The following is a 24919-nucleotide window of genomic DNA, read 5'->3' as shown; positions in this document are numbered from 1 at the left end:
ATTGAAGCGATGTGACTTTGGCAAAGGGCGGATTCGGGTTGAACACAGACCCGATCCGACCCACTCACGGGTCCGCCGGCTCCATATTCAGAGACAGTAGACTTGTCCATTCGGGTTCGAACCGGCGGTGCGGTTCAAACTGTCAAACGGAAATCCGAAACCGGTTTTTATACACCGTTCATTTCGATTCCTATATTATCGAACCTTAAACCGTAGGTTTGAACAGTCGGTCTATCATTTATTTATTTATTTTAATATATAGGTAAAATAACAAAAAAATTCCTTTAATTTTTCGAATTCACTGAAAATCCGTTGTATTTTATCAAAAAAATTTATTTGTGATTTCAAAAATGTTGCACACTCATACTGAGAGACGTTAAATTTTACCTTATTTATATTGTTTCTAATTTATTTTTCTCTGCTCTTTCTTTCTTCTTCTGTATGCACTCATATCATTTTTTATTTTTTTTTCTCCAATTTTCTTTTAGAAGTTAGGTGAAAGAATGCTAGACACAGTTGTTCGGAGTCGAAGCGGTCGCTGAATGTCTGTTTTTCTTCAATTTTTTTTTTACTTCTTCTTTTCCAATTATTCTTCGGGGAGAACGGTTCTTTTTTTTCTTTCTTCTTCATCAATTTTTCTTCAAGCGAGCAAAGTTATTTATTTATTTCCAATTTTTTTTCTTCTCCCCCAATTCTTCTTCGGACAAACAGGTTTTTTTTTTTTTTTTCAATTTTTTTCTTCATTCTTCTTATTTCTCAATTCTTCTTCAGGCGAACACGTTATTTATTTTTTTTCCAATATTTTTCTTCCTTCTTCTTTGCGAACAATGTTCTTTCTTTTCTTATTTTTTTCCAATCTGTTTTGTTCCTTTTTCTTTTTCTTCTTCTTCAATTCTTATTCAGACGCACACGCTCTTTTTCTTCTCTTTTTCTTCATTATTTTTTTCCTTCTTGTTCTTTCTCAATTCTTCTTCAGGCTCATCATGTTTTTTTTATTTTTATTTTTTTTCAATTTCTTTTTCTTCATCCTTCTTCTTCTTCAATTCTTCTTCATCAAGGCATATCAGGTTCAAGAAAGATGGTTTAGAACCAGATATTTATAATTTCTGAGCTTGAATAGACAAATAAAAGAAGGGAAATAAGAGAAGAGAAAGAAGAAATTAATGTTCAGATGGTCATTTTAGTTACATCCCCGAGAGATATTTATCATTTTTTTTGACAAAAAATTGCCGCCTCATATACAGTTTCGGTTAAGTCTAAGGGAGGGGTTTAATGCAACTTAGATTTTTTTAAGTTTTAGAATGAATTGTTTGCAGTCAGTATTAGGAGTATAATAGTATGCTACTCCTCCGTCAACATATTATGTCATTCCTTGTCTCAGGTATCATGTCATATTTTATTTATTTATTAATGATACTCTTCATAAATTATTTTCTGTTGTAAACATGATACTATAATTAGGAGTATAATAGTTGATATGTTTTTTTAAAGTAAATTTAAAATAATTAATTAATATAAATTAATTTAATGAAGTTTTTAAAATTCATTTAAATAAATTTTATTTTATCTTTCTTCAATAAATAATCATTTTTATTTATATTTAAAACTCTTTATTTTTTATAAATTTAATTAATTGTAAATCATAAATAAATATATTTTTTTATTTACTTATATAATATAAAATTTTATTCTATGTTCATATTATATGTATCTATTTTTTCATTTTCATCAAATATATTTATTTTTTCTTTTTTTAGTAAAACGATATTCCATCTAAAAATCAAAATACCTCTACTTTTTATCATTATTCATTCAATACTATTTATATCAAAAGTAAAAAAAAGACTTTATCTACGTGCAAAAATCCAATTGATACATATGGGGAGTAAGGAGTATGTTTTTATTAAGATCTAGTAATATTTAAAATATTTAAACATATATTATAATAAAAAATAAAAAATAACCATATACATATATATAGATATATACAAATTTTTATTTTAAAAATAACAACAATATACTCACATAAGAAAATAACAAAATAATTCAAACCCCTATGCTTTCAGTTCCGACGCCTCCAGGTTCATCTGTCACGTCCGATTCCCCTAATATGGCTTACCTGGTTGTCCGGCCGAGAATTTATTCAGTGTGCACTTTTGGACAGCAGTTGCGAATTCTCGCATTATAAAAAATAATAATAATAACAAAATAATATCATATAATATACTATTATTAACCAAATTCGTCGGCCCCAGAGGTTACCTAGAATTAAGTTATGATATTTTATAAAAAAAATTATTCATCAAAATAATTTTTTACTAACATAATTAGTTTAATTTAATATTAAAATTAAAATGAATAAGTAAAAAATAAAATGAAGTATTATAAAAAAAAATTATTAAAAATTAACAAAAGATAGTAACAAATAAGTAAAAAGGTGATAGAAAATTAGTTACTACTCCTTCCTTCCATCCCAAAACTATAATCTAATTAAATTGCAAGAAATATTGATATTATATTATAGTCGGTAAAAAGTATAGATAAAAAACTTTTTTGCTCTTCCGAATGTATTAGTGTAAAAAACAGTGGCAATTGTGTAATAAAAATAAAAAAATAAGAATAATTTTATGGTAATATGGTTATTTATGAAAATAAGACTATTATTTGGGACGGACAAAAATGGTAAATAAAACTATTGTATCGGAACAGAAGAAATATTATTTAATAAAAAAATAATAATAATAAAATTGTTGGTGAATAAAACATTTAAGTATACTAAAAAAGTGTCATACATATAACCTATTATGTCGCCAAAAATCAACAATAATATACAATATTATATTTTATATCAATAATACAATTTTTCTTATATCACATAAAAGAAAACTAGCAAATTAAAATACTATACAAACAACCCAATATATTAATATTAAAAAATTATATACGTAATATAAAGAAATTAACAAATGTCAAGGAGAGACAGCTATAGCTATTAAACTAATCCAATAGTTTGCGAGCCAAATTCGAATCGGTTCGTTAACGGTTCGACTCTAGCTCATTTTTAGAGATAAACAAACCGAATTTGAGTTCAAAAATTATTTTTTTATAAACGAAATTTGACTTGCGAATAGCTCAATTGAACTCGTTAATGATAATATATTTATATTATTTATATATTAATATGATATATATAATTTTTTATATCAAAATCTTCATTTATTATTAAAATTTAAATATTTTATCATAAAAAATTATGAATAAAATAAAAGATTTTAAATTTATATATTAAAAAAATATATAAAATATACATAAAATTCAAGCCAAGCTCGAACTCAAATTTGAATTTGAGCCTACTGAACCGAACTTGAACTACTATTTTGGTTCAAATTCTTAACGAGCTAAGCCGAATTTATACCACTAACAAGTTCGAATCGAGCTCGAACAACCGATACTCGAGCTCGCTCGGCTCATTTAACAGCTCTAGTAACACTAAAATACTTGACATGACATGACATTCAAATGATCAACAGCTGAAGCAGCAGCAGTAGGGGTGGACATGGTTCGGATATTTGCAAATATGCAAGTACTTAATATTCGAACCGAACCGAACCGAACCGAACAAATACCCGAAATCATGAACCGTATTCGAACCGAAAATTTTGGTTAATTGAAAATATTTCCAATATTTGCAAATAATTCAATCGAACCGAAATTAAAAAATACTCCCTCCGTCCCAAAAGAAGTGAGTTGGCACGAGAATCAAGGAATAATAGTATTTAATTAAAATGGATATAAAGTAGAATGTAAATGACTAAAATATCCTTGCTTTTTGAAAGATTTTAAAAAATATTAATAATTAGAAGTAGTATGAAAAAGTAAGAATAATTTTGTTATAAAGTGAGGACCACGACTACTAAGTAAAAAAACAAGACAATTGTTTTGGGACGGACGAAAATGAAAATACAAGATAAATCTTTTGGGACGGAGAGAGTAATATATTAAAAAATAATTAAAATTCTAATTAAATTAAAATATTTGCAAATATTTCAAATATCCGAACCGAAATCGAACCGAAACCGAATCGAATATAATTATTAATAACATAAATATATAAATATATTACCGAACCGAAAAAAATATTAAAAACCGAAACCGAACCGAACCCAGCAAATATCAAATATATAGTATTTGTATTCGAACCAAACTTGCTCGGTTAACCGAAAATTCGGTTCGGTTCAACGGTTCGGTTCGATTTTTTTGCCCACTCCTAAGCAGCAGCATCAATCCTGTGATTAAACCAGGCTTGTAACAAAACACACAAAAAAAAAAAAACACATCTAATGGGCTATCCATTGAAGTGCTATTTTTATCATTTTACAAGAAAATTACACAAACAACAAACTCAAATTTGTCCCAACAATCAATCAATGAATCAAAACAGCAAACTGCATGCATTCCATACGGATGTGATTCCCAATTCAGCTGGGTTTTTTAAATAATAAAATACTAAGAAATACCAAAGCTGGGAAGTAAATGCACAACCAAACAAAAAATACGACATCGATGGGAATGGAAACAAAAGATATAAATGCTTCAAGGCAAGATGCATCGTTACCAAGTAAATAGACCAATGTATGTATGTATGTATGCGTGTATCCATTTGAGAGTTGGACTTCCGATATCCTAATGCAACAGTGTGTTCAATTGCACCCTGAAAAGCTCTGTAAGAGCGCAGCGAATCTCCATCTGAAAACGGACTTTTTTGTTAGAATTCTAGAAACACGATATCCAACATTATCAGTCACTTCTACTCAAATGTAAACATTTATGGTCTCTGTAATTATTTTAATAGTCATATTTCATGAAGAATGGTGTCGGATAGCTCTGCTAATTTAGAGTCGTTATTTATTTCCTTTCTAGAAAAGTAAATAGATAGCTTTACTGATAGGAATGAATGCAGAAATACATCTAATAGCTAAATTTTCAAGCTGCTGAGCGCAAATTTTTACCCGTAAAGTGGAAAGAAATGTAGCATTATATGAAAGTCGGGTGGCATCGGAAGAGGGATATATTTGCGCCTTGAGAGAATGAAAGTTTACCTGGTCACAGCAGACAAGTTTTGTAATATATGGGTAAAAGTCCCTGAGGTGACTTCTGAGAATACGAGAATTCATTTGGCACATGCCTTTCAGTACCTGGAATAGCATGAGTTCAGAAATCTGACGAAGGAAAAAGTATAATTTTCAAAAACTGTAAATCTTAATAACATACTGGCTAGGATAACTTTACAGGCAACTACAAAAAATAAAATAAAATACGAAAAAAAGTTCAGCATGGAAAGTCAAGCACAGATATGTCTGGCAACTAGTTGTATTCAGTCTGTTCACTTAGCATTTCTTAATAGTACAATTCCCTATAAATATTATTAAAAAAATACAAATATATACGCACATTAATATAATATATATCATCCACTCATAAAAAATCAAACCTTCAACACAAAATATTATTTTTATATTACAAACACAGTTTCTCATACCACACACAAAAAAATCAATTCATCTAAAGACGCTGAGTGAATAGACTGTGTGTTTACTTGTAAGGTTTTGATTTTGAATAGTAAAATTTTGAATTGAAATAATTGTTTGATGTGATATAAATATGTATTGATGTGATGTTTTGAATGTAAAATTAAATTTTAGTGTAATAAAATAAATAAAAATTGGATGTTTGATTTGATATTTTTTGAGGAAAAAGAAAGTTAGAATAGTAAAATCAAGAGTAAAATCTTACTAAGATTACGAAAGAAATAAGCACTGACAAAAATTCTATACAGTAGTCATCCATAACAAAGTTGTACCTTCACAATGATTGGAGATCGAAGTTCTAGAAGCCGATGGACATCCATGTTAGTTGTCTCTTCCACACTAGATTGAAAATCGGACGCCTCTCTAAGCACTTGTTCACAAAAAGATGTAAGCTTTTCTTCAGCTACTCCTTCAAGTTTCTGTCCTTTGACATCCTCCTCTCTATGACTATCAATCACAGCTGTTGTCTTTTGTAGGATATCCAAATAGATACAAGTCGCAGCCAACTCCTGACGGAGAAGATTTGGCGGTGGCCTATAAGGAAAATTATCCATTAATCATTGTAAAGTTCCATCTCATGGATATAACCAACACATAAAATTAGGTTAACAACTGATACAATCTATGTTCTAGCACAGATCAACTAACCTTTCAGGAGGAATTTTGTGCATTCTCAATCGGAGATTACTAAATGAATTGTACGAGGCAGCAAATTCTAGGAGAGAGAACAAAATTTCCATGATGGAGATCTTTTGCTGTGTATTCAATCTGCTCCAGTATTTCTTCTGCAAGTGTTAAGCCGAGTATGTCAGAAATATTCTTGTATCTAGGAAGTTTCTGAACTCTGCGTGACTAAACAAATCAGATCAAACATATAGGATTGATTGAAAAAAACAACACCAGATGCAAGAATAAGAGACCCATTCTCATACCTGAATACTATCGATGACACCCAAAAGCAATAACTGTGTGATGCATTTACTTCTAATGACAACCACTATAGGACTTTCCTCATCCTGGGAACCAGACTCCACAATGGAATCAGGAATCTAGACAACAAGCAAAAGAAATATTAAATATCTGCAGTCCTCTACAATTGCAATACACAAAATTTAATAAGGTTACATTAAGTTAACACATTTCAGTGACCAATACATTTGAAAAAAGTCATCCGACTGAATGAATCAAAATATATGTTATGACCACTTGTGTCACCACTTATAAATACATAAAATGCAAAGGAACAAAACTAGTCACCATCTGAAAAGCTACTAGGCAGTTTAATAAGAGAAGCTATTTTCATTTCCAAAATCTTTAAAAAAATCTAAATTATGCATGTAATAAAATTCAGAATACTCAGCAGTATAATTTGAGTATTAAGAGTTTGCTCATGAAATCAACAAGAAGTATTCTTCTATATTATTGAGATACTAAAGCTCTGTTATCTCTGATCTTTTTTTTTTCAGTTTCTTTAATATGAAATCCCCATAATTCGCTATAAAAATATATTGTTTTTTTCTCAAAAATATTATATCCAACTACCATTTAAACACAAAATACAAACACAACCTAAAACATACATCTTCATTTCATAATGTTAAGCAGACTAAATTATGCTCTAGTTTCTTACGATTTAAAAAACTTCATGCATCTGTTTTCTTTTCTTCAGACAATGATTATATCAATTGTGGTGAGTTTTTCTTTATTTAAATAAGCTATTCATTTCTCCTGTACCATATAGTTTTAGGTCCAAATGCAGTAGAGCTTCCACATAGAAATGGAATTAGTTTTATCATGATGCTAATATATTTCAAGCTTTAAAGCAACAAAGAGAAACTCTTCAAGGTTAAAATTTAAGGAGTTGCTTGCACCTGGACAAGCTTACAGAAAAATAGATCAATAAAATCTACAGCTAGTGCAGACAAGACATTAGATTAATCCGAGAACTACCAAAACTGACCTTAGATGGAGAGGATGATATAATTGCATCAGAATCCTGGTTCTTTGGTTTAGAAGTAAAAGTTCGCATAAACAAGTTGTCCATCATATTTCCCATGATTTTTTGTCCTAATGTTTGACTACGCTGATAGCCTCCATCAGGAGGTCTTGCAGTCTGACCAGATGGCGATGGGATGCCTGTAGAAAGATTAGTAAAAATTCGTTTTAGTTACCTATTTCTTTTGTGTTAACAAAGCAATAGTTAGCTAATCAACAACGTAACCTTCAGATCCCTCTGTATCCACTGGCCGGCCTATTTCTTGATTGTGATCATGTGCAATTTCATCAATGATGGGATCTTTTCCCACTGCATTCCCATTCGAATAGATAGAGTCGTGATGGTTAGACAATGAATCACCACTACCAGCTCCAGGTGAAGTAGGGTCAAAGTCTCTAGTCAATACTTTATGATGCTTAGTGCTCTCGAAACCTAAATTATTGAGAAGCTCAAGAGGTTGTGTAGTGTATGAAGCATCCCTGGATAGAATCAGCAAGCACAGTGAAACCAACTATACTACAATATATAAAGTTGATATATCTATTATATAATAACGTATATACTCATGAGTGCATGTGAGTGCACTCATGTGCAAAGCCTTTATATATTCAATGTGTGAAATGAGTGTTTTGTACCTAATACTCTTCAACAAAGTATCCCAGTCATCATCACTGAACTGGTGCCCTCCAACTTCTACGAGATGCACTAATGCACCCAAAGATATTGAAACTACTGACTGATCTGTTTTCTTGGCACAATCCAACAATAAGCTGAGAAGTGGCGACAACATAAAGCATACATCCTACATAAACGAGACACCAATGATCATATATTAATTTTAAATCCTGTCTCCAGTCTCAAATGCAAGAAGTTGATGGATGTACCTTATAAAAGGTGTTGAAAAGGTTGCATAATAACTGCAGTGAGTGGATGCTGCTTTCACGAAGCCACTCATCTCCAGAAGATGTGAAACTATCATTTCCAGCATGTCTAACATTATCGAAGATAGGAAACAGAACTTGTTGGAAAATATTCTCCCAAAATGAAGATGAGAATTTGCTGCCTCTTTCATTCAGCAAATCAAACAAGACCTCCAGTGCACAATTTCTGACTTCTGCTCTTGGGTCAGAAGTCAGATCAGAAAGTCCAGCCAGCATTGGGAACCAATAATGCTCAGTAACATCAGAAGCTTCATCAACAGTTGTGTTAATGGGCTTTAGAGCACCACCTGGTATAAGGCCCTGGAATGAGAAAAACAAAAGCAACTATTCAATGTATGCTTTGTAAAATACAAATTGTTTTATATGGCTAGGCAGGCAAAACAAGCGTTAGCAAATGCACCTACACCAAGTGGCTGCTCTAAAGTAACGGTCAAAGTTTATCAACAAGAACTGGATAAAGGAGAAGTTCATATGACAGAAATCAACAGCAGTTGATAAGTCGGGAGATGTAAATATTTGATGACATACCTCTGCAAGGCGATCCTCGCATATGCGAAGTAGTGCAATGGCTTTCAAACTAATGCGATGAGAACTTTTATTATTAGCAAATCCAATCAAGCAGTTCACACAATCCATAAAGCAATCCCCAACAACCTGATCGAAGTGCTCCAATACAACTGCAATCATTTCAGAGTCAAGTATGATTTCTAAGAAATTAACATGAAAATACAAATTAAAAGTGTCGGTTCCCAACCCTGTTCCACATTCTCAAATGCACTTTCAACTGTGGCTTCCAAGTCATCATCTGCAGCAGCAGTGAATATCATGAACACACTCCGCCAGCCAGACTTTATGTTTCCAACCTTAGATTTTGTCATCTGTCATTGAAACATGATTGGGTTGATATTTAATAAAAGTTTAGCTTGAAATTTTAACAACATAATAAAGGCTGACATACTTGAACAATGCAATCAACTATGAGTCTTCGAATGGATTCATTTCTGCTGCTCCGAATGAGAACAACAAATGGCTTTAAAATATCATTCTGGAAAGTGAAGTTTGCAAGTTCAGCACGCTCCAAATATTTCATAGAGAGCTGTCTCAGTGAATCGATGGCATACATAGCTACTTTTTCATCAGGATGGCTCCCAGCAAAGATAAAATGATGGGCCAAGACAGACCATATACGAGCCCAAACCTGAAAATATACCAAACAAAATTATAAATATCTAGAAGATATACATTCAGAAATTTCATCGATCCCAAGCTTACAACAACGTGGACAATTGTCAGCAAGGTAAGAGAAATCATCATAAACAGTAATGGGAGAATCCTGTGAAGGGTAATAAAGAACTGTAAAGTGTAAAGTAATCAATTTATAAATCAACTATAAAACGAAACATCACTCTTTAGTTTTACATTTTAAATGACGTGAACACTCACCCTATTCAAGAAGGTATTTAGCTAAAAGGTATGGAGTTTGAATTTTCACAAATACTCATTAAGAAACAAAATTTTCATTTGCCAAGTTATAAAAACTAAAAATAGTGTCATACAAGCGAACAATTAAAGCACTAATGTTTGTGAAATATTAGAATTATAGTTCTCTTCAAGTCTAAACTTTTAGATGAGGTGTCAATTCAATGACTTTAATACTCTGAAACATGTGTCCAGCTAAGATAGGTTAAGAGGCTTAGTGGCAATGTTAATTGGGAAAACCATGAAAAAACTTATAATCGACAATGCTGCTACAGCTGTAAGTTGGTAAGCAAACTGCAGTTCTCCCCTAATCAATCGCATTCTGATCAATATAAGTTATTAGTATGCAGTCTACTAATAAAGCAATGCATGTTGACATAGAGCATGCCAGTCTAGAAAATTATGATTGAACAAGAGGACTATAACCACAATCAACAAATTAGAGCCAAACCCCTGAAAGTAATAAGTCAAAAAAATGATCATGCAGAAGAACTAGGAAAAGAAAAAGATGAAGAAATTACCATGCGTATGCGAGCCATGTTATAGTAGCTAATCTCAACAACCTTTTGCAAACAAAAAACACGTGCAGGAACTTGTTTTAGTTCCTCCGCTGAGACACTGCATAAAGCAGTAAAAAACTCCACCACTGTTTCACTGGGCAGTTTAATGCTATTCACAAATATCTGCTCGGTTGGTTTGCCAGCCAGCTCCTTCAGAGATTGAAGAACCGCATCTCTAGAGATTTGGTTGGATCCTTGCATGATGATTGCAGCCATAGCAGGTGATGATACTGCATATTCAAGGCGTGAAACGCATTCCAGAACAGCAAACCAAGAGTCTTGAAAGGCATAAATTTCAGTGTCACATGAAGTAAGTAGCGTGCGTAATGCCTCCACATTCTTTCCACGCATATCTCTTGGTGCATGCAAAAAGTTGTACCTGAAAATAATTTCCAAAAAAATTTGCATCAAATTTAGCAAAAGTGTAAATGAATGAAACCGCATGCACAACTGTTCATTTGATTGATATGTCAGAACTCAAATTACTACTTATTGTATCTTTAGGATTTTATTGCAGGACAAATTTACAATTATATTCTGGAAATTTTGTATTGTTAGAATTGTAATTGGATTAACAGTAAAAACGAAAAGTCACACTTATTTGTCCAATCCAAAGTACAATTAAATCCACATTTCTAAGAAACTAGTAAGAAAACAAAAGAACCTCTCAATTAATATCAAGAAGAATATGAGCAAGTGAGCAACACATGATGCCAGAACTTTCTTGATATTCATTATTTTGAATGTAACTAATTGTATCCTGATTACATCAACTCATCTAGCATAAAAGGGAATATTCTCCTGCCATGAATGTTAAGCCAAGATTGGCTAAACAGAATAGAGGTTCAAGGAAAATATTCAAATGAAGAACAATGCTGCTAACATTATAAGGGAATAAAAGCTGGGTTTTACCCTTGAAAAAGTACTTATAGTTTTCGCATCACTTAGAAAGCCATTGTTTGATAAGCAACAAGCTAACCTAGAACAGCCACCATCAAAGCTTACAAGCATCTAAGCAACATTTGCTTTATATCTAGAAACATAGAAGGAATTCCTGAAGCATGAATTCAATAGAGAGAATTTATTCTTTAAGATGCCTAATACCAACAGCATTCAGTACAAAAGATACTGCTTCAAACTGGGAAAAGAAACCACAGATACAACACTTAAAATATTTCTGAAACAACCATGAACATGGGGCTGTTTTTCATGCAAGTCAATATTAACTGTTTCATACACTAACGTGTAAACTGCATAATTCATACCAGTCTCAACAAGAACAGTTTTGGATCATTTGAAAACATTCACAAGGAGCCAAAAACTTTTAAGATGGACAAAAATCTAGTCTAGCTAACCAGCAGATACAAGAAAAGTCATACCCATTACAAATTCGGAATTACCTTATCAAGGATGTCAAGAAGGCATAACGCATGGTGTCCATTCCAAGAGCATAAGTTATGTGTATACCTTCCTTGAAACCTTCCATGCAAAGTGTAATTCTTGGTTTGTTATCTATTTCACCCATTGTAACAGCAAAAGTAGCAAGTAATGGCCATCCCACAGCTTCAACCATGAGCCGCACAAGTTCAATCCTGTTAGAAGTGTAAAAGACCCCCTTTTTCCCTCCACTGTCTTTGATTACAGCCTGAATTTGCTTGACAATTGCTTCATTTCCAGATTTGGAGTCAGCAGACATGTTTCGTTTGGGAAGGGCCAGATTGAGAATACTGATAAGACCTCTTTCCTCCATTTCTGGCTTATTAGTTTTCAAAATTCCAGCAGGATCATCTTTCATCTTTATCTCCTCTTTAACAATAGATTCATATATCTCCTCCAAGAGTTCCTGAGGAGCAGATTCTTCGGCATCATTCATGACATTCATGCGTACAAAATCACTTTTTGACATTTTTGGCCACACCATGGGATTATGAGCATCAGTATTCAGCATAATAACAGCATAAGCAAGAACATAAGCTGTGTCAGCATTCTTGAATAAACCAGGATTGTCTGCACAGTAGCTGCAATGGTAACACAACTTTCAAAATCTGGAAGCACTAGCATTTAGATAACTAATACTTACACGATTACACCACCTCAAATTAGCAAATGCAGCAGAGTATGGTTCATATTCATTCAATATCTAATTCTGCATTTAAGCCTCAAGCAAGATCCAATTAATGTAAAAGCATGCAATCTAAATTCTGCATTTATCATATATCGCTATATTTTCTTTTTTTGGTGGAACAGGATTACAAGCATTATGTTAGCCCAGCAGTAAAACTGCACAACACGAGTACATACCGCTCTGCAAACTTTTCCATAATGCGATCTATCTTCTGAGCTTCCCCTGGAAGTCGAAACCCTCTAAGGAATTCTCGAATTGAAACATCAAACTTCATTCCAGAAAAATTCATGGAATCCACATATGAGTGCATGACAGCAAGTGGAAACTCCTCATGCTGCCCCAAATAATCCCCAAGCATAGCCTGGATATCGAAATCAGTGAGACACCCGCTTGAAGAACCCATGGAAAAATAGATTCAGTAATTTCTACCTTGTCTAAAGTTGGTGTGTTTCGAAGAAATAGAGCTACAGCAGTTGGAGTTTTCTCCACCAAGCCACTGGATATTAATTGCTTTATGCCCTTTTCTGGTTTTCTATTAAACTGAGAATGCAAAAAACTTTAATTAATGAAATGAGTCCACTAAAAAAGCAGTAAATATATCAAAGAAATAAATAGCAAAGTGAGTAGAAGTTATGCAGTTCATTGAATCAAAACAACAAAATATATCAACACACCTCTGAAACAACAGCCTCTATGGTGGATTTATGAGCTTTTAGCTTCTCAAAGTTGCTCACTGAATCGTCCCTTATTTTAGGCTCGTCTGCTTCTCTAGATGAAACTTCCTTTTCAGAGGATTCATCAGCATTATTCTGTTTTTGTAATTCTCTATGTAACTTCTCCCAAGCTGATAGTGATTTAAGCACATTTACTAGACCCTGTATACCAATGGAGGTGTGAAGACGCCAAATTCATTCAATAGATTAAAATAAAGATGAAGTTTCTCGATTAATCAAACGAACAGGTTGAGTAAGGAGCTGAAAGAAGAGGCGATGTTGAAGAATACCTGCATAGATGTTGTTTTTATCATCCCAATCTGAGATGTAGTAGTAGGCTTTGAATCAACATTTTGAGTACCTTGTGCAATTTTGGATAATGTCGACACCTAACCATGAAAAAGATATGAATTGAGGAGGTTTGGAAATAAAATAATCGATATTGTTTATCAAAACACAAGCATACCATTCGCTCAAATAAATTTGGTGCTTCAAGATCACAATCGTAGTTCACATAGAGATCAACAAGCATTTGAGGATCCTTGCATGCTTTCTCGAGCATCCTATGAATTCAACAATTGAAAAACATCTTAGTTGCTACAAAATTTTGGAGACTTCAAGTTGGTATCGCATTAGATATTTTGTCAAGAACGCAGGCAAATCTCTTATACCCAGGGGCAACTGAGAATAATACTAACATTATGTTGCTTATAGTACAAGTAACACTTCTCTACTGGAAAGCAACATACCGAAGCACAGTTAACTTATGGTTCAGATCTGAGCTATCCAAAGGTCGTAGGACAATCACAGGAAAGAAGACTCCAATTTCAGCCTGAAAAAGACTTAAGAAGTGAGTTGGAACAGGAAAGAAAAGTTCAATTTTTCTACATGGCTGAAATCCATTTCTTCACCTATACAATCGCAATGATTAAAAACCTATTTGGTTACAGCCTAGGTGCATTTTTATTATGTATTTCTTCTTTCTTCTACTAAATTTTGGTAGCACTTTAGTATTTTCCTTTTTTATCTTTTCCTCGTGTATATTGTTTCTTCCCATTTTTATTTCACCTTCACTAAATACATTAGTTTTATAAACAAAATCAGTAGAAATATAATACTTTTCCATTATAATTAAGTTAATAATATGTGTTTTTAAAATGTCGTATGTACACCGCATGCAACTTTAACTGAATTAACTTCTTATGATGCAGATATAAATCAAACCTTCAGATATTCCCTAAACCGCAATAGGAAAACAGAAAATATTCCAGTCGCATACTGCAAAGGGATAAAATGAATACTATTAGCATAAGAAGTGCAACAAAGTATTAGAGAAAACAGAAGAAATGCATTTGAAGGGAGACCAACAAGATACCTGAAATATCACATGAGACTGTGACATTGATGCTCTTAGTAAGGTATATGAAATGTGAGCTTTAATTGAATCAATGAATTTAGAGTTCTTTGTAAATGCGAAGCTAACGCCTTCTAATAAACCCTGCAAAAAATAAACATTAATGATATAATGTGTTGTCACGCCTATTTATAAGCCCCTATTTTCATTATGGATAAAATGCAATTTTGAGTCGTCTACAAAATTTCTTCTCACATAGTATCAGAGCTTATGATTATTTTTCTTGCGGAGTAAACACAACCTACTAAACCACGGTTCTCTGAAAAAAAGCACAATAGACTTGACATTCAAATTCTAGGTTAAAAAAATAAATAAATAAATAATAGAAAAGAAAGTATGCCATTTGAAGTAATGATGTATCTACTCATCCAAATAAACATTTAATGTGGAAAAAAAAAAAGAGAGAGAGACCTTTTTTTCCTGCATACTCTACTCAGGAGTTTTGTGGGACAGAAATCCTAACGAGCATAACAACCCAGCATATTCTCATATAATGTAAACATTGGTGCATTCCCCAAACACACAGTGAAGGGAAGCTAAGAGGTATTTTCCATTTGCATATCCACCAAACAAGCTATATGCAACAAAATATCCAAGCCTCTAACCTGTAGAAGCTCCAGAGACAGAATGCGTGTCTTAGTAGTAACTTCATCATTATCCTCCTTCATTCCCATCTGCAAATGCATAAAAATAATGTCAGTCTACTGGAAGAGAGAAATCTGACCTAGAATGTAATGAAATGCTAAAAATACAAACCTTACAAAGAGTACGGAAAAGAAGTAAAGCATCCCGTTGGCCAGCACTTGTGCTGTCAGGGCTCATCCCTCTATCAGCAGTTTAAACTTTCAGTCAGATAAAAATCCATAATCCACCATGCATAATAAGAGAGTAAATAAGCAAATGTTTCAAAAACAAAGACTGCTCCTACTAGTTATCCATTTTAGCATATGGTTTAAGTTAACCAATCACAAATAACAGATTGTTTATTGTTCCTTGTACAAAGTATACATTTATAACTAGAGTACTCATAGCCATACTTTGTTACTTTTCCACCATCTTCAAGATCCACAGCTTTCTCAAGAACAGCCTCTAAACCCTGCAGAGGAACATATATTAATTAACAAAAATAATCACAGATCAAAAATAAAAATCAAAGAGAAGCTCGGGTACTGAAAACATATGAAAATTTGGTAAATGTGGGAAAGAAAGAAGAAATTATAAAGCTTTCACTGGTATAGTGACTAAACATGGAATTACCGCCGTACCTTAATATCAGTACCACTCACAAGACCCTGGATCTCATTAACATCATTTATTTGTTTCACAGATACTGCCTCACCAACAGTCACATTTGACTCATTATGATCGCTGGATGAAACTTCTTCAACTACTGGGCTTGACATATCTTCTGAATACGCTTTCTTGGAATCAAGAGAGCCAGAAGAGACTAGACTTGCCTGAGAGTGATCACCTTGTTAAACTCTCTATACATCTAATTACCATGCAAAAGACATAAAACTCAAAAAGAGATTTTAGGATACCACATCTGTTTCCATCCTTCTAAAAACGATACTCAGTATTTGGGTCAGCATGGCTTTTGCTGTAGCTTGGTTGATAGGACTCTTGCTGATCATTTAACAAATAGAAAACTTTAATCACTCAATAATGAAGTCAACAAAATGTTATAGCACATTTTCAAAGCATACCTATTAAGAGCTATATTATAGCACACCCTTATAACTCCCAGCAATGGTTCACCATGAACTGCACAAGAAAAGATCTGAGTTAATAGCACAAATCACCTGGACAGCTTATTTCATCCTAATAGTCAGCACTATATTAACAGTGTCAATGAGTTCTAAACTGAAAATAGCATCTGCACTAAAATTCGCAGTCACAGGAGATAAGCATGGCATTCACCAAATACAGATACCTAAAAGCTAATTCGAGATGACAGAGGCATAACTAACTTTTTCAATGCCTTGGTACACAATTTAGGCGAAACTGTCAACATAGATATGATATAATAATGTTCTATGAGAAAGTTGTGGAAAGAAAAGTTCATGACCTGGAAAACCACATAAGGTATGAATGAAATTCGATCATTGATGAGATTTTTTATTTTATTTTCATGGTGGGGAGGTAAATTTATTATATCATGATAAAAACAAAAAATACAATGATAGGTCGATAGATTCTCTAGGAACAATGCAGAATCTAGAAATAGGAGCACTATAAAATTAAAAACTATAGCCAGCAAGAGAGCTACGCATCGCCTCAAGCACCGCATTTAGCAAAATATATAAAAGAACATTTGCATTTCCTGGAGTATTGGAAAGAAACTAAAGGGCATCTGGAAATGGAGTGACGCAACCAATTTTATATTAAATGTCCACAGAACTGAAGCACTTTGGATCCAACCTTGCACTCAACAACCAATTTATGAAGAGGCCCTAATTGTCTAATTAATAAGCAATCAAAAACTTGGATAATGCCCAATCAATAAGCATTAAGGCCAGTTTTATTAGAGCTTACAAGAACTTGGTCTCTCCTGATAGAAAATGACAGAATTACTTATAAGCAGTGCACGTGGTAGATAGAGCATGGGTATCAAGAAGAAAGTGCGAAGAGATTGACCTAAGCCAACAAAAATTACTCTTCTGACCTTTCTATCTATAGGTTCTCCGAAAATTAAAACAGAAACATAAAAATTTTGATTGCAGTAGGAACTAGGAAGGCATGCTAATAACTAAAATTGGACGAACTGTAGATAGAAAATGCAACAGCATTATATTTGCTTGATGTCTGGTGATCTATAATAAAACAGAAAGAGTACAATTTCTGCATAAAAGTGATTGTGCTCAAGTAGATAAATTCTTTTAGCAACTGCCAGTAGTTAGCATCTTGCTATGTGAAGGTTCTATGGTATCTCTTTGTCATTCTAGCACACGAGAAAGCAACATTATGAAATTTTAAGAATGGAATTATGGTGGCAGACTTGATTCAGCATCTTTGTTGAAAGTGCCCTTTTTTTAGTCACATATGTTCAACTTGAGAGGGAATCTTGTTGAATATTAAATTTTATAATATATGATATATATCTAGAATATACGTACATTATTTGGCTACCAATATTCAAATATAGAACTATAACAGGAAAACATTTTGACTCATTTATTTTAATATCTTACAGATAGAGTACGCTCTAATTAGTTTTAACCCAAGAAAGTTCTTTCTTTATTTTATTTTTAAGCACATATAAAAGGTATCTAGGTAGGGAATTCAAGAAACAAACTCACTCCTTACAAATAACAAAATGTAAGGGTTTTGCTAGTAGATTTCATTTCTGACTTCATTTCCACATCACATCTATATTCCAACACTCACATATAAAAGAAAACTCCTTAACAGAAGTAATGAAATAAAGAGAAACAAACTATCACTAAGACCACACCACCTATGAAGCGAGCGCAAAAACAGTAGAATGAAGTTTCTAGACAAAACAAGTTGCAAATGCTAATCAAATGAAATAAAGAATATCAAAGTGTAACACCACATTATTCAGAAAGTTGGGCAGAAACAAGGCAGAAGACAAGGTAAGGGGGTGGGCAAAGAATAATTAAGGTGATACAAATTATTTCCATATAAATTGTTTACCTCGCAATTTTGTTGATGCTACAGCAGTAAGAAGCACCTTCAATACTTGAAGCGTAGTACTGCATTTTATTTCCACATAGGTTAAACTCAATGCAGAAAAGCATCAGTTATGAGATGACAACAAATTTACCTGTCAGGTGAGGAATTATCTACAGAACCACAAACCATGTTGAGGATGTCTGCAAACAGTTGGGCATCTTTTCCCCCATCAAGACCAGGATCACCTTCTAGATGATTGTATTCTATGAGTTTCTGCATCAGGGAGAACAAAATGGGAAAACATAAAGTTCAGTTGTATAAGAGCTTGAATCAGCGGCAGGCATATGAACTGAAAATGAGATTGCCATCTATTATTTTTAAATTCTGAAAGTAAGGTGCTCAATAACCTGCCTTAGAGACACAACAGAATACCACAAAATTCCATCATTATATTATATCATACATAAAAAGCCAGCCAAAATTATAAACAATATATCAATATTCCCGCTAAAAGAGACATTTCCCATCAGTAAAACATGTAACCAAATGCAACCATAATCATTTTCGGGTGGCAGTGTTAAATGAACCATTGTCCAACTGCAACAAGTTATTTTTAGATTCAGCAACTTTGAATAAAAATGACACTTACATGAAGACAATCCAACGCAAGCTCCACAACTTTTATGTTTTTTGTTTCAAATGCAAGCCTGAGTGGATTCAGAACAAGTTCAGTCTCAGCTCCCTTTAAAGTATAGCCTGCCTTTGCCAAGGCCACTGTGATCGGTTCTACCCCCTCAGAAGTTGTTGGAGCACTAGATGTATGATCGCCTTCAACCTCAGATTCACTATATTTTCCACAAACAAATAAGCATTTCGACTGAGAGAATCACTTTAGACACAGAAACTCATCCATCAGAAATATTGATTCTCTTTCATAAATAAATAAACCAGCACACTCCACGTTAAGACTTGCAGCCAAATATTGCAAATGTTGTCCACAGCAAAAGTTGCATCTATAAAACTAATGGACAATCTTATGTTTTAGACAAAACTAGGAGATCATCAAAGAGTACTTTTCCCTGGCACAGTGGAAAATATTTAATAATCCACTGTCGACATTGATGAAATCGCATCCAAAGGAAGATATGTGTCACAATGCTAAGTACAAATGTAACTATATCTAAATAATTATCTGAAAGTGCCAACATATTTTCCAGCAGATAGAGTAGCTATTGTATTTTCGAGTTTGTATTTTAGGTAATTAGGTCGCAGGTAATAGTATGGCTGCGTAAATTGTAATTAATAATATTTTTCTTCTGATTTATCAAGTTTTTTGCATTTGTAAAATTAGTGATATACAACGAATGACTAATTTGGTACTGTATGGGTGACAATAATTGGATGATGCCTGTGTCTGTGTATATATATAAATATTACTCCTTCCGTCCCACCTACCGTGTCCACATTACCGTTTTTGTCCGTCTCATATCTCATGTCACTTCTTTTAAAAAAAAAAATGATTACACACCTTAATCAAATTTTAAATTTTCTAATTTATAATTTTTTTTAATTTTAATTAGACTAAATAGTTATTTTAATCTTATCTAGAATTATTTATACTATACAATAATTATTTTCACTAATACATTCTTAATTGTTTACTAATTATATTTATCCTAAATTCCCGTGTCTACAGTAACCGGACACGCTAGGTCGGACTTAGGGAGTAATAAAGTGTTTATCATATAATAAAATATGTATTTAAGCAAATGCTTATATTTATGTGTGTAGATAGAATTCTGAATTTTGAATTTAGCCATTCATTGATGATTGAAATTTGAACATTTGCATAAAATTCTGACAAATATAATAATCGACACATCTCATGTTTGACAGTTACCAAGTGTGTAATTTTAATGGAAAATGGGTAGAAACAAGTTGTTGTTTTCTTGCCCTGTGGTAGGGAATAGTACAAACAAAAGCTATATATCACTAATTTTATAACTGGTGCATAGCTTAGTTGACAATCTTTCTTCAAGATTTAATTTCTAATTTAATTTTCACATAGTCAATTGATTCCTTGGTTCTTCAACACATATTCTTCCACTAATACAAAGCAATGTACATGTATTGATACAAGGAAATAGCATAAAAAATCATTAGTTCTCACAGTGGTTCAAACACCTTTGATTTGAAGCTTCTGTTGATGATTCCTTAGATTCACTAGTGTTGGGCAGCAGATTGGTGTCCTTCACCTTCCCACCATCTGAAACATTTAAGGACATTTACATCATACCCACTAGTTTACAGGGCACAGAACCAATTGACGTCAAAAAGAAAAGGCAACAAAGAGACTGAGTCATATCAAGCAACTAGATATATATTTTTGAAAAATAATTAAAAATGTCGATTAGGAACAAAGCGTTATTGTATTCTAGTCACTTTAACAAACACCCCCATGCATGCTATCAGCATCTTGACTCCTCACTATCGTCAACCACCTAAAACAAAAATGGCATTCATTCAAGGGAAAATGCACCAAAAATATATGATTCTTTCAACAAGCATATCCCTAGAAGATCTAGGGAGTTCACAGACAATTTTTTGCTAAAAGAGGTGCTAGAGGCAACACAGTTATCTGTCTGGCTGTAGTTACTCTTATCTCTCATCTGCCTGGTATTGCCCTTACGTATCTTCTCTTCTCTAAATAAATTTTCTTTTACTATCCATTCCACCATATACCAGCTTGTTCTTCGAATCTCACTTCTCAGAATCACAAAGGACACCTACCAGACCATCTCATGTTGTTCTCTGTCAACTCTTTTATCCCATATTATTAGAGAAAAATGTCCCTCTTTCTTTAATAATTGATACATGATTTCAATTTTGTAATTGCACCTTCACATGCTTCTTTACCATAATATTATATCCTACAGAAGGATTCAAGGCTCTTAAGGCATGGAGCACTACACGTAAGCATCTTTTGGTACTCCTTAGCATTATATTTTTTATATATTTTATTATTAAAAGCAGGGAAGGAAGGATTAATAAGATGGCCCTAGTTACAAGGTCATTTTATTTTGCCTCTCTTCAATATAACTAGTTCCTTCTCTCCAAGACTCATCTTTGCTCTCATAATCATTTTTATTTTATATTTTCTTCAATCCAATGTAGTTGTCCTTTCTTCTCCTCTCCTTCACTCACTTGTATCCTTTATTCTCTTTCTCATAACATCATATTTCCTTTCTCATCCTTCTTTTTCTATATCAATCACATGTTCCTTGTTAAAATTCCTGATTCAGAAATATTTAATTGCCTCAGTAGTTGCTTATGAAACTGATAATTACACAGATTGAGGTTTAAAATGCTAAAGGTGGAATAAAAATATAATTCATTTCCTGTAATCATTTTGATGCTTAATTTTTGCATGTACCATCCCATACCTGTTACACCATAGCAGGTCATTCATGATTAAAAGTTGTGCTCCTAGACACTAACTACGTCTTCATACCATAAACAATAAACCCAAATAAGCATTACAATCGAATACCCAATATAGCATAGATAGACAATTGACTTAAACAAGATTCAAATGGGGGGGGGGGGGGGGGGGGCTGAGTGACATGTTGACATAATTGCAAGCATAGCTACATTCGCGAATCTTATGAGGTTAGGCTCATCCCGCAATAAGCAATCTAATAAAACCAACCATCGGGCTTACAAACTATCAGCTATCCCAAATGATCATAAAGGCCTTGAAATAGAACTATAATCTACTAGATCAGTACCAAAATTATTAGTTCTGCAAGTACTAACTCCAATACAGCAGAAGTCAAAGGATTTGCAATTTTAGAACGTCAAGACATTTACAAGAATGAACAAAAACGCCACAGCACCTAGTTCACGTTGAATCTACTTTATTAACATCATTTAACTAAACGATAATCAATCTCAAAATAGATTTCAGGGAACGGGGCCCAAGCACTTATATAGAGCTCAAACGGCAGTTAAAACTAGAATCGGACTTCCAGACAGCGCTCTTAGATAAACAACAATGAATTCCCGAAATAATAGCATTGCATTGTCAATCCTTGAGCAAGAGATCGAAATTTCGCAAGGTACAGTACCTAAATAAGCCTGAATGCTAGACTGGAGAGCAGAGTATTTCTTGTTAGCGCACTCTCTGAGCATTGACTCAAATGCACGCGTCACGAACCCTCCTGCCGCCCCACCCGCCATTTCTTCCCCTCAGAATCAGAAAATTCAGCTCAACTCAAAATCCAGCCAAGGAAGAAGAATTGCGCAAAAATCCGAGGAGAATAGGACTAGATCGAGCCCTCCGTTACGCAATCGATTCGAGATCTCGGTTTGGCAGCAGCAAAATCGAAAATTGGAGAGAAGAATCGACCTTGCGATATACAGAATCAGAGATCTGCCCTGGGAAGTAGCGGGCCAGAGAACATTGATGCGCGTTTTGTGTTGGATTCACAATGAAACCAAAAAGTCGCATTTCTTTCACCGTTAAATAGAGCTTCAGTTCACTCTCCGCTGCGCTGTAGCTAATTTGAAAACACGATTTCTATTATTTTCATTTTTCTATCCTTTTTTTCACATTAATATATTTTCTGCCTATTAAGGGTGTGTTGGTTTGATGGATTTTGACAAAATTTCATTGTTCATCCAAAATTTTTCTTTCAAAAATATCAAATCAAATATCTATTTTTTATTTTTTATATTATACTGAAAATTAATTTTACATTCAAAACATCACATCATCACCTATTTATATCACATCATACAACTATTCAAATTCAAAATTTTTACTATTCAAATCCCAATTCAAAATTCAAAATCCAAACCCCAAACAAACACACCCTAAAAGTAAACATAGCCATTTGGTCCAGCGGTTTAAAAAAAATAAATATTTTTATTAAAATATATACAAATAGTTGATATTTTTGAAAATTTAATTATAAATAAAAGTAAATGAAGGACTATGTAATAAAATTAATGGTAATCGCTGTAAATAAATATTAAAAAAAGAGTAATAATCAAATGTTATCTATTGACTTTATCAAAATTAGTAATGATATAAATTCAACGAAATGACTAAAACAATATGAATAAATTTGGTGGACGGAGAGACTGTATGACTATTAATCCCACGATTTAAATTAAAGGTAAAGACATAATTGTAAATTTATAGTTTATGTACAATTGAATTAATTTAATATATTCAAAATTGGGTAACTTTTGTCCAACTTACGAATGAATTTCACAATTTTCATTTTTAAAGTTTTAAAATTACAAATATATTTATTCGTTTTATATTCGGTCTCAAAGAACAATAAATATATATATATAAACCAAATAAAAACAACTAATTTTTTAATATATTTATTATTCATTGGGGTTAAATCTAAACATAACTAGAGTATATTGTAAGTTTGTGCCGCATACAAGTCAAACCCCATTAAATAAATACCGTCAAGAGGTTAAACGCAAAGTTTATGAAACTATAGGGAGTCTGAAAACCGTTTTAAAAATATAAGAAAATTGACATAATTTCATAAAATCACATATGAGTTTTATACAATATTTTCATTGGTGGGTAATATACTAAAAATTTTAAACGGTTTGAGGGGAATTTTTATCAAAATCAACAAAAAATTTATAATAAGAGAAATTTTAAATAAGGCCATAATCATTTATTTTCCGATTAGTTTGTTGATAATTATGTATACATCGTTGTAGATATTAAATGATGAAGCATGTATTCATTTATATTGTCAATAATTTTAAAATGAGACTTGAAGATCAGTTGTTTGAGCTCGACTCGAACATGCTATCGGTACATCTTCGATTCGGCTCGTTTAAGGTTTCAACTAAAACTATTGTTTGAGTTTGGCCTTCAAAGCTTAAACTCGAGCTCGACTAGAATTTCATAAATATTATATATATATTTAATCTACAAATTAAATAGATATAATTTTATCCATGATGCATTATAATAAAAATATTCAAATTTTATTAATATACGTAAGTTTTGATATAAAAATATACTAATTATATTAATCGGTTAAAATAATAAAGGCATGTATATTAATTTATATTAAATAGTGGGTAAATAGATATATATATATACATTTAAGTATGAATAATAAAATTGTAAGTAACTAAAATTATTTATTATTAAATGAATGATGCATAATTTTAACTGATGACAAAAAAAATAAAAAATAATGATATAATTATTCTGGACGAATGAAGTAAATATATTTTATATATTGATATTATATTAAATAATAATAATAATAATAATAATAATAATTGGGTAATAATAATAAATATTCATTATTAATTTTAAAATAAACTATTAACTAAACAAGTTTTTAATAAAATTATATATTAAATAAAAAAGTTATTACTAATTAAGTTATTTTAATCACAAATAATTTAATAATGTG

At 32.4% G+C, this 24919-nt stretch overlaps 1 protein-coding gene across 2 annotated transcripts; it reads right to left on the bottom strand.

Annotated features, from left to right (window-relative positions):
- Positions 1-4399: 4399 nt before the first annotated feature.
- Positions 4400-22938, bottom strand: LOC127244763 (brefeldin A-inhibited guanine nucleotide-exchange protein 5). 2 transcript variants are annotated; one of them, XM_051265248.1, is made up of 33 exons: positions 22580-22938; positions 20637-20718; positions 19102-19297; positions 18604-18725; positions 18474-18532; positions 16523-16580; positions 16358-16442; positions 16082-16273; positions 15854-15912; positions 15573-15642; positions 15422-15490; positions 14778-14900; positions 14627-14680; positions 14152-14234; positions 13869-13965; positions 13693-13791; positions 13364-13564; positions 13119-13229; positions 12866-13050; positions 11965-12582; positions 10526-10943; positions 9484-9723; positions 9280-9403; positions 9054-9202; positions 8469-8825; positions 8220-8386; positions 7810-8063; positions 7549-7724; positions 6521-6637; positions 6237-6373; positions 5861-6122; positions 5100-5195; positions 4400-4746 (listed from the first exon to the last, which is right to left on the bottom strand). In XM_051265248.1, exons 1-33 carry the CDS (start codon positions 22689-22691, stop codon positions 4684-4686), a joined length of 5235 nt encoding a protein of 1744 aa, XP_051121205.1. In that variant the 5' UTR covers positions 22692-22938; the 3' UTR covers positions 4400-4683. The 2 variants fall into 2 exon arrangements, with proteins under 2 accessions (XP_051121205.1, XP_051121206.1); XM_051265249.1 differs by lacking the exon at positions 22580-22938 and having other exon boundaries at positions 20623-20718.
- Between the last annotated feature and the right edge of the window lie 1981 nt (positions 22939-24919).

The sequence above is a fragment of the Andrographis paniculata genome, unplaced genomic scaffold (genome assembly GCF_009805555.1).
Source record: "Andrographis paniculata isolate CXL003 unplaced genomic scaffold, ASM980555v1 Contig21END, whole genome shotgun sequence".
Classification (NCBI taxonomy): domain Eukaryota; kingdom Viridiplantae; phylum Streptophyta; class Magnoliopsida; order Lamiales; family Acanthaceae; genus Andrographis; species Andrographis paniculata.
This window is presented reverse-complemented; position numbering and strand designations above follow the sequence as displayed.

Bases quoted from the DNA above. Each gene is read 5' to 3' on its own strand.
- LOC127244763 (XM_051265248.1), bottom strand. From the start codon at position 22,691: ATGGCGGGTGGGGCGGCAGGAGGGTTCGTGACGCGTGCATTTGAGTCA. The intron at 15,643-15,853 runs GTATGGCTATGA...AACTGCTGATAG, and splicing joins GATGGTGGAAAAGTAACAAA to AGGGATGAGCCCTGACAGCA. The intron at 12,583-12,865 runs GTATGTACTCGT...TTACCATTGCAG, and splicing joins ATGGAAAAGTTTGCAGAGCG to CTACTGTGCAGACAATCCTG.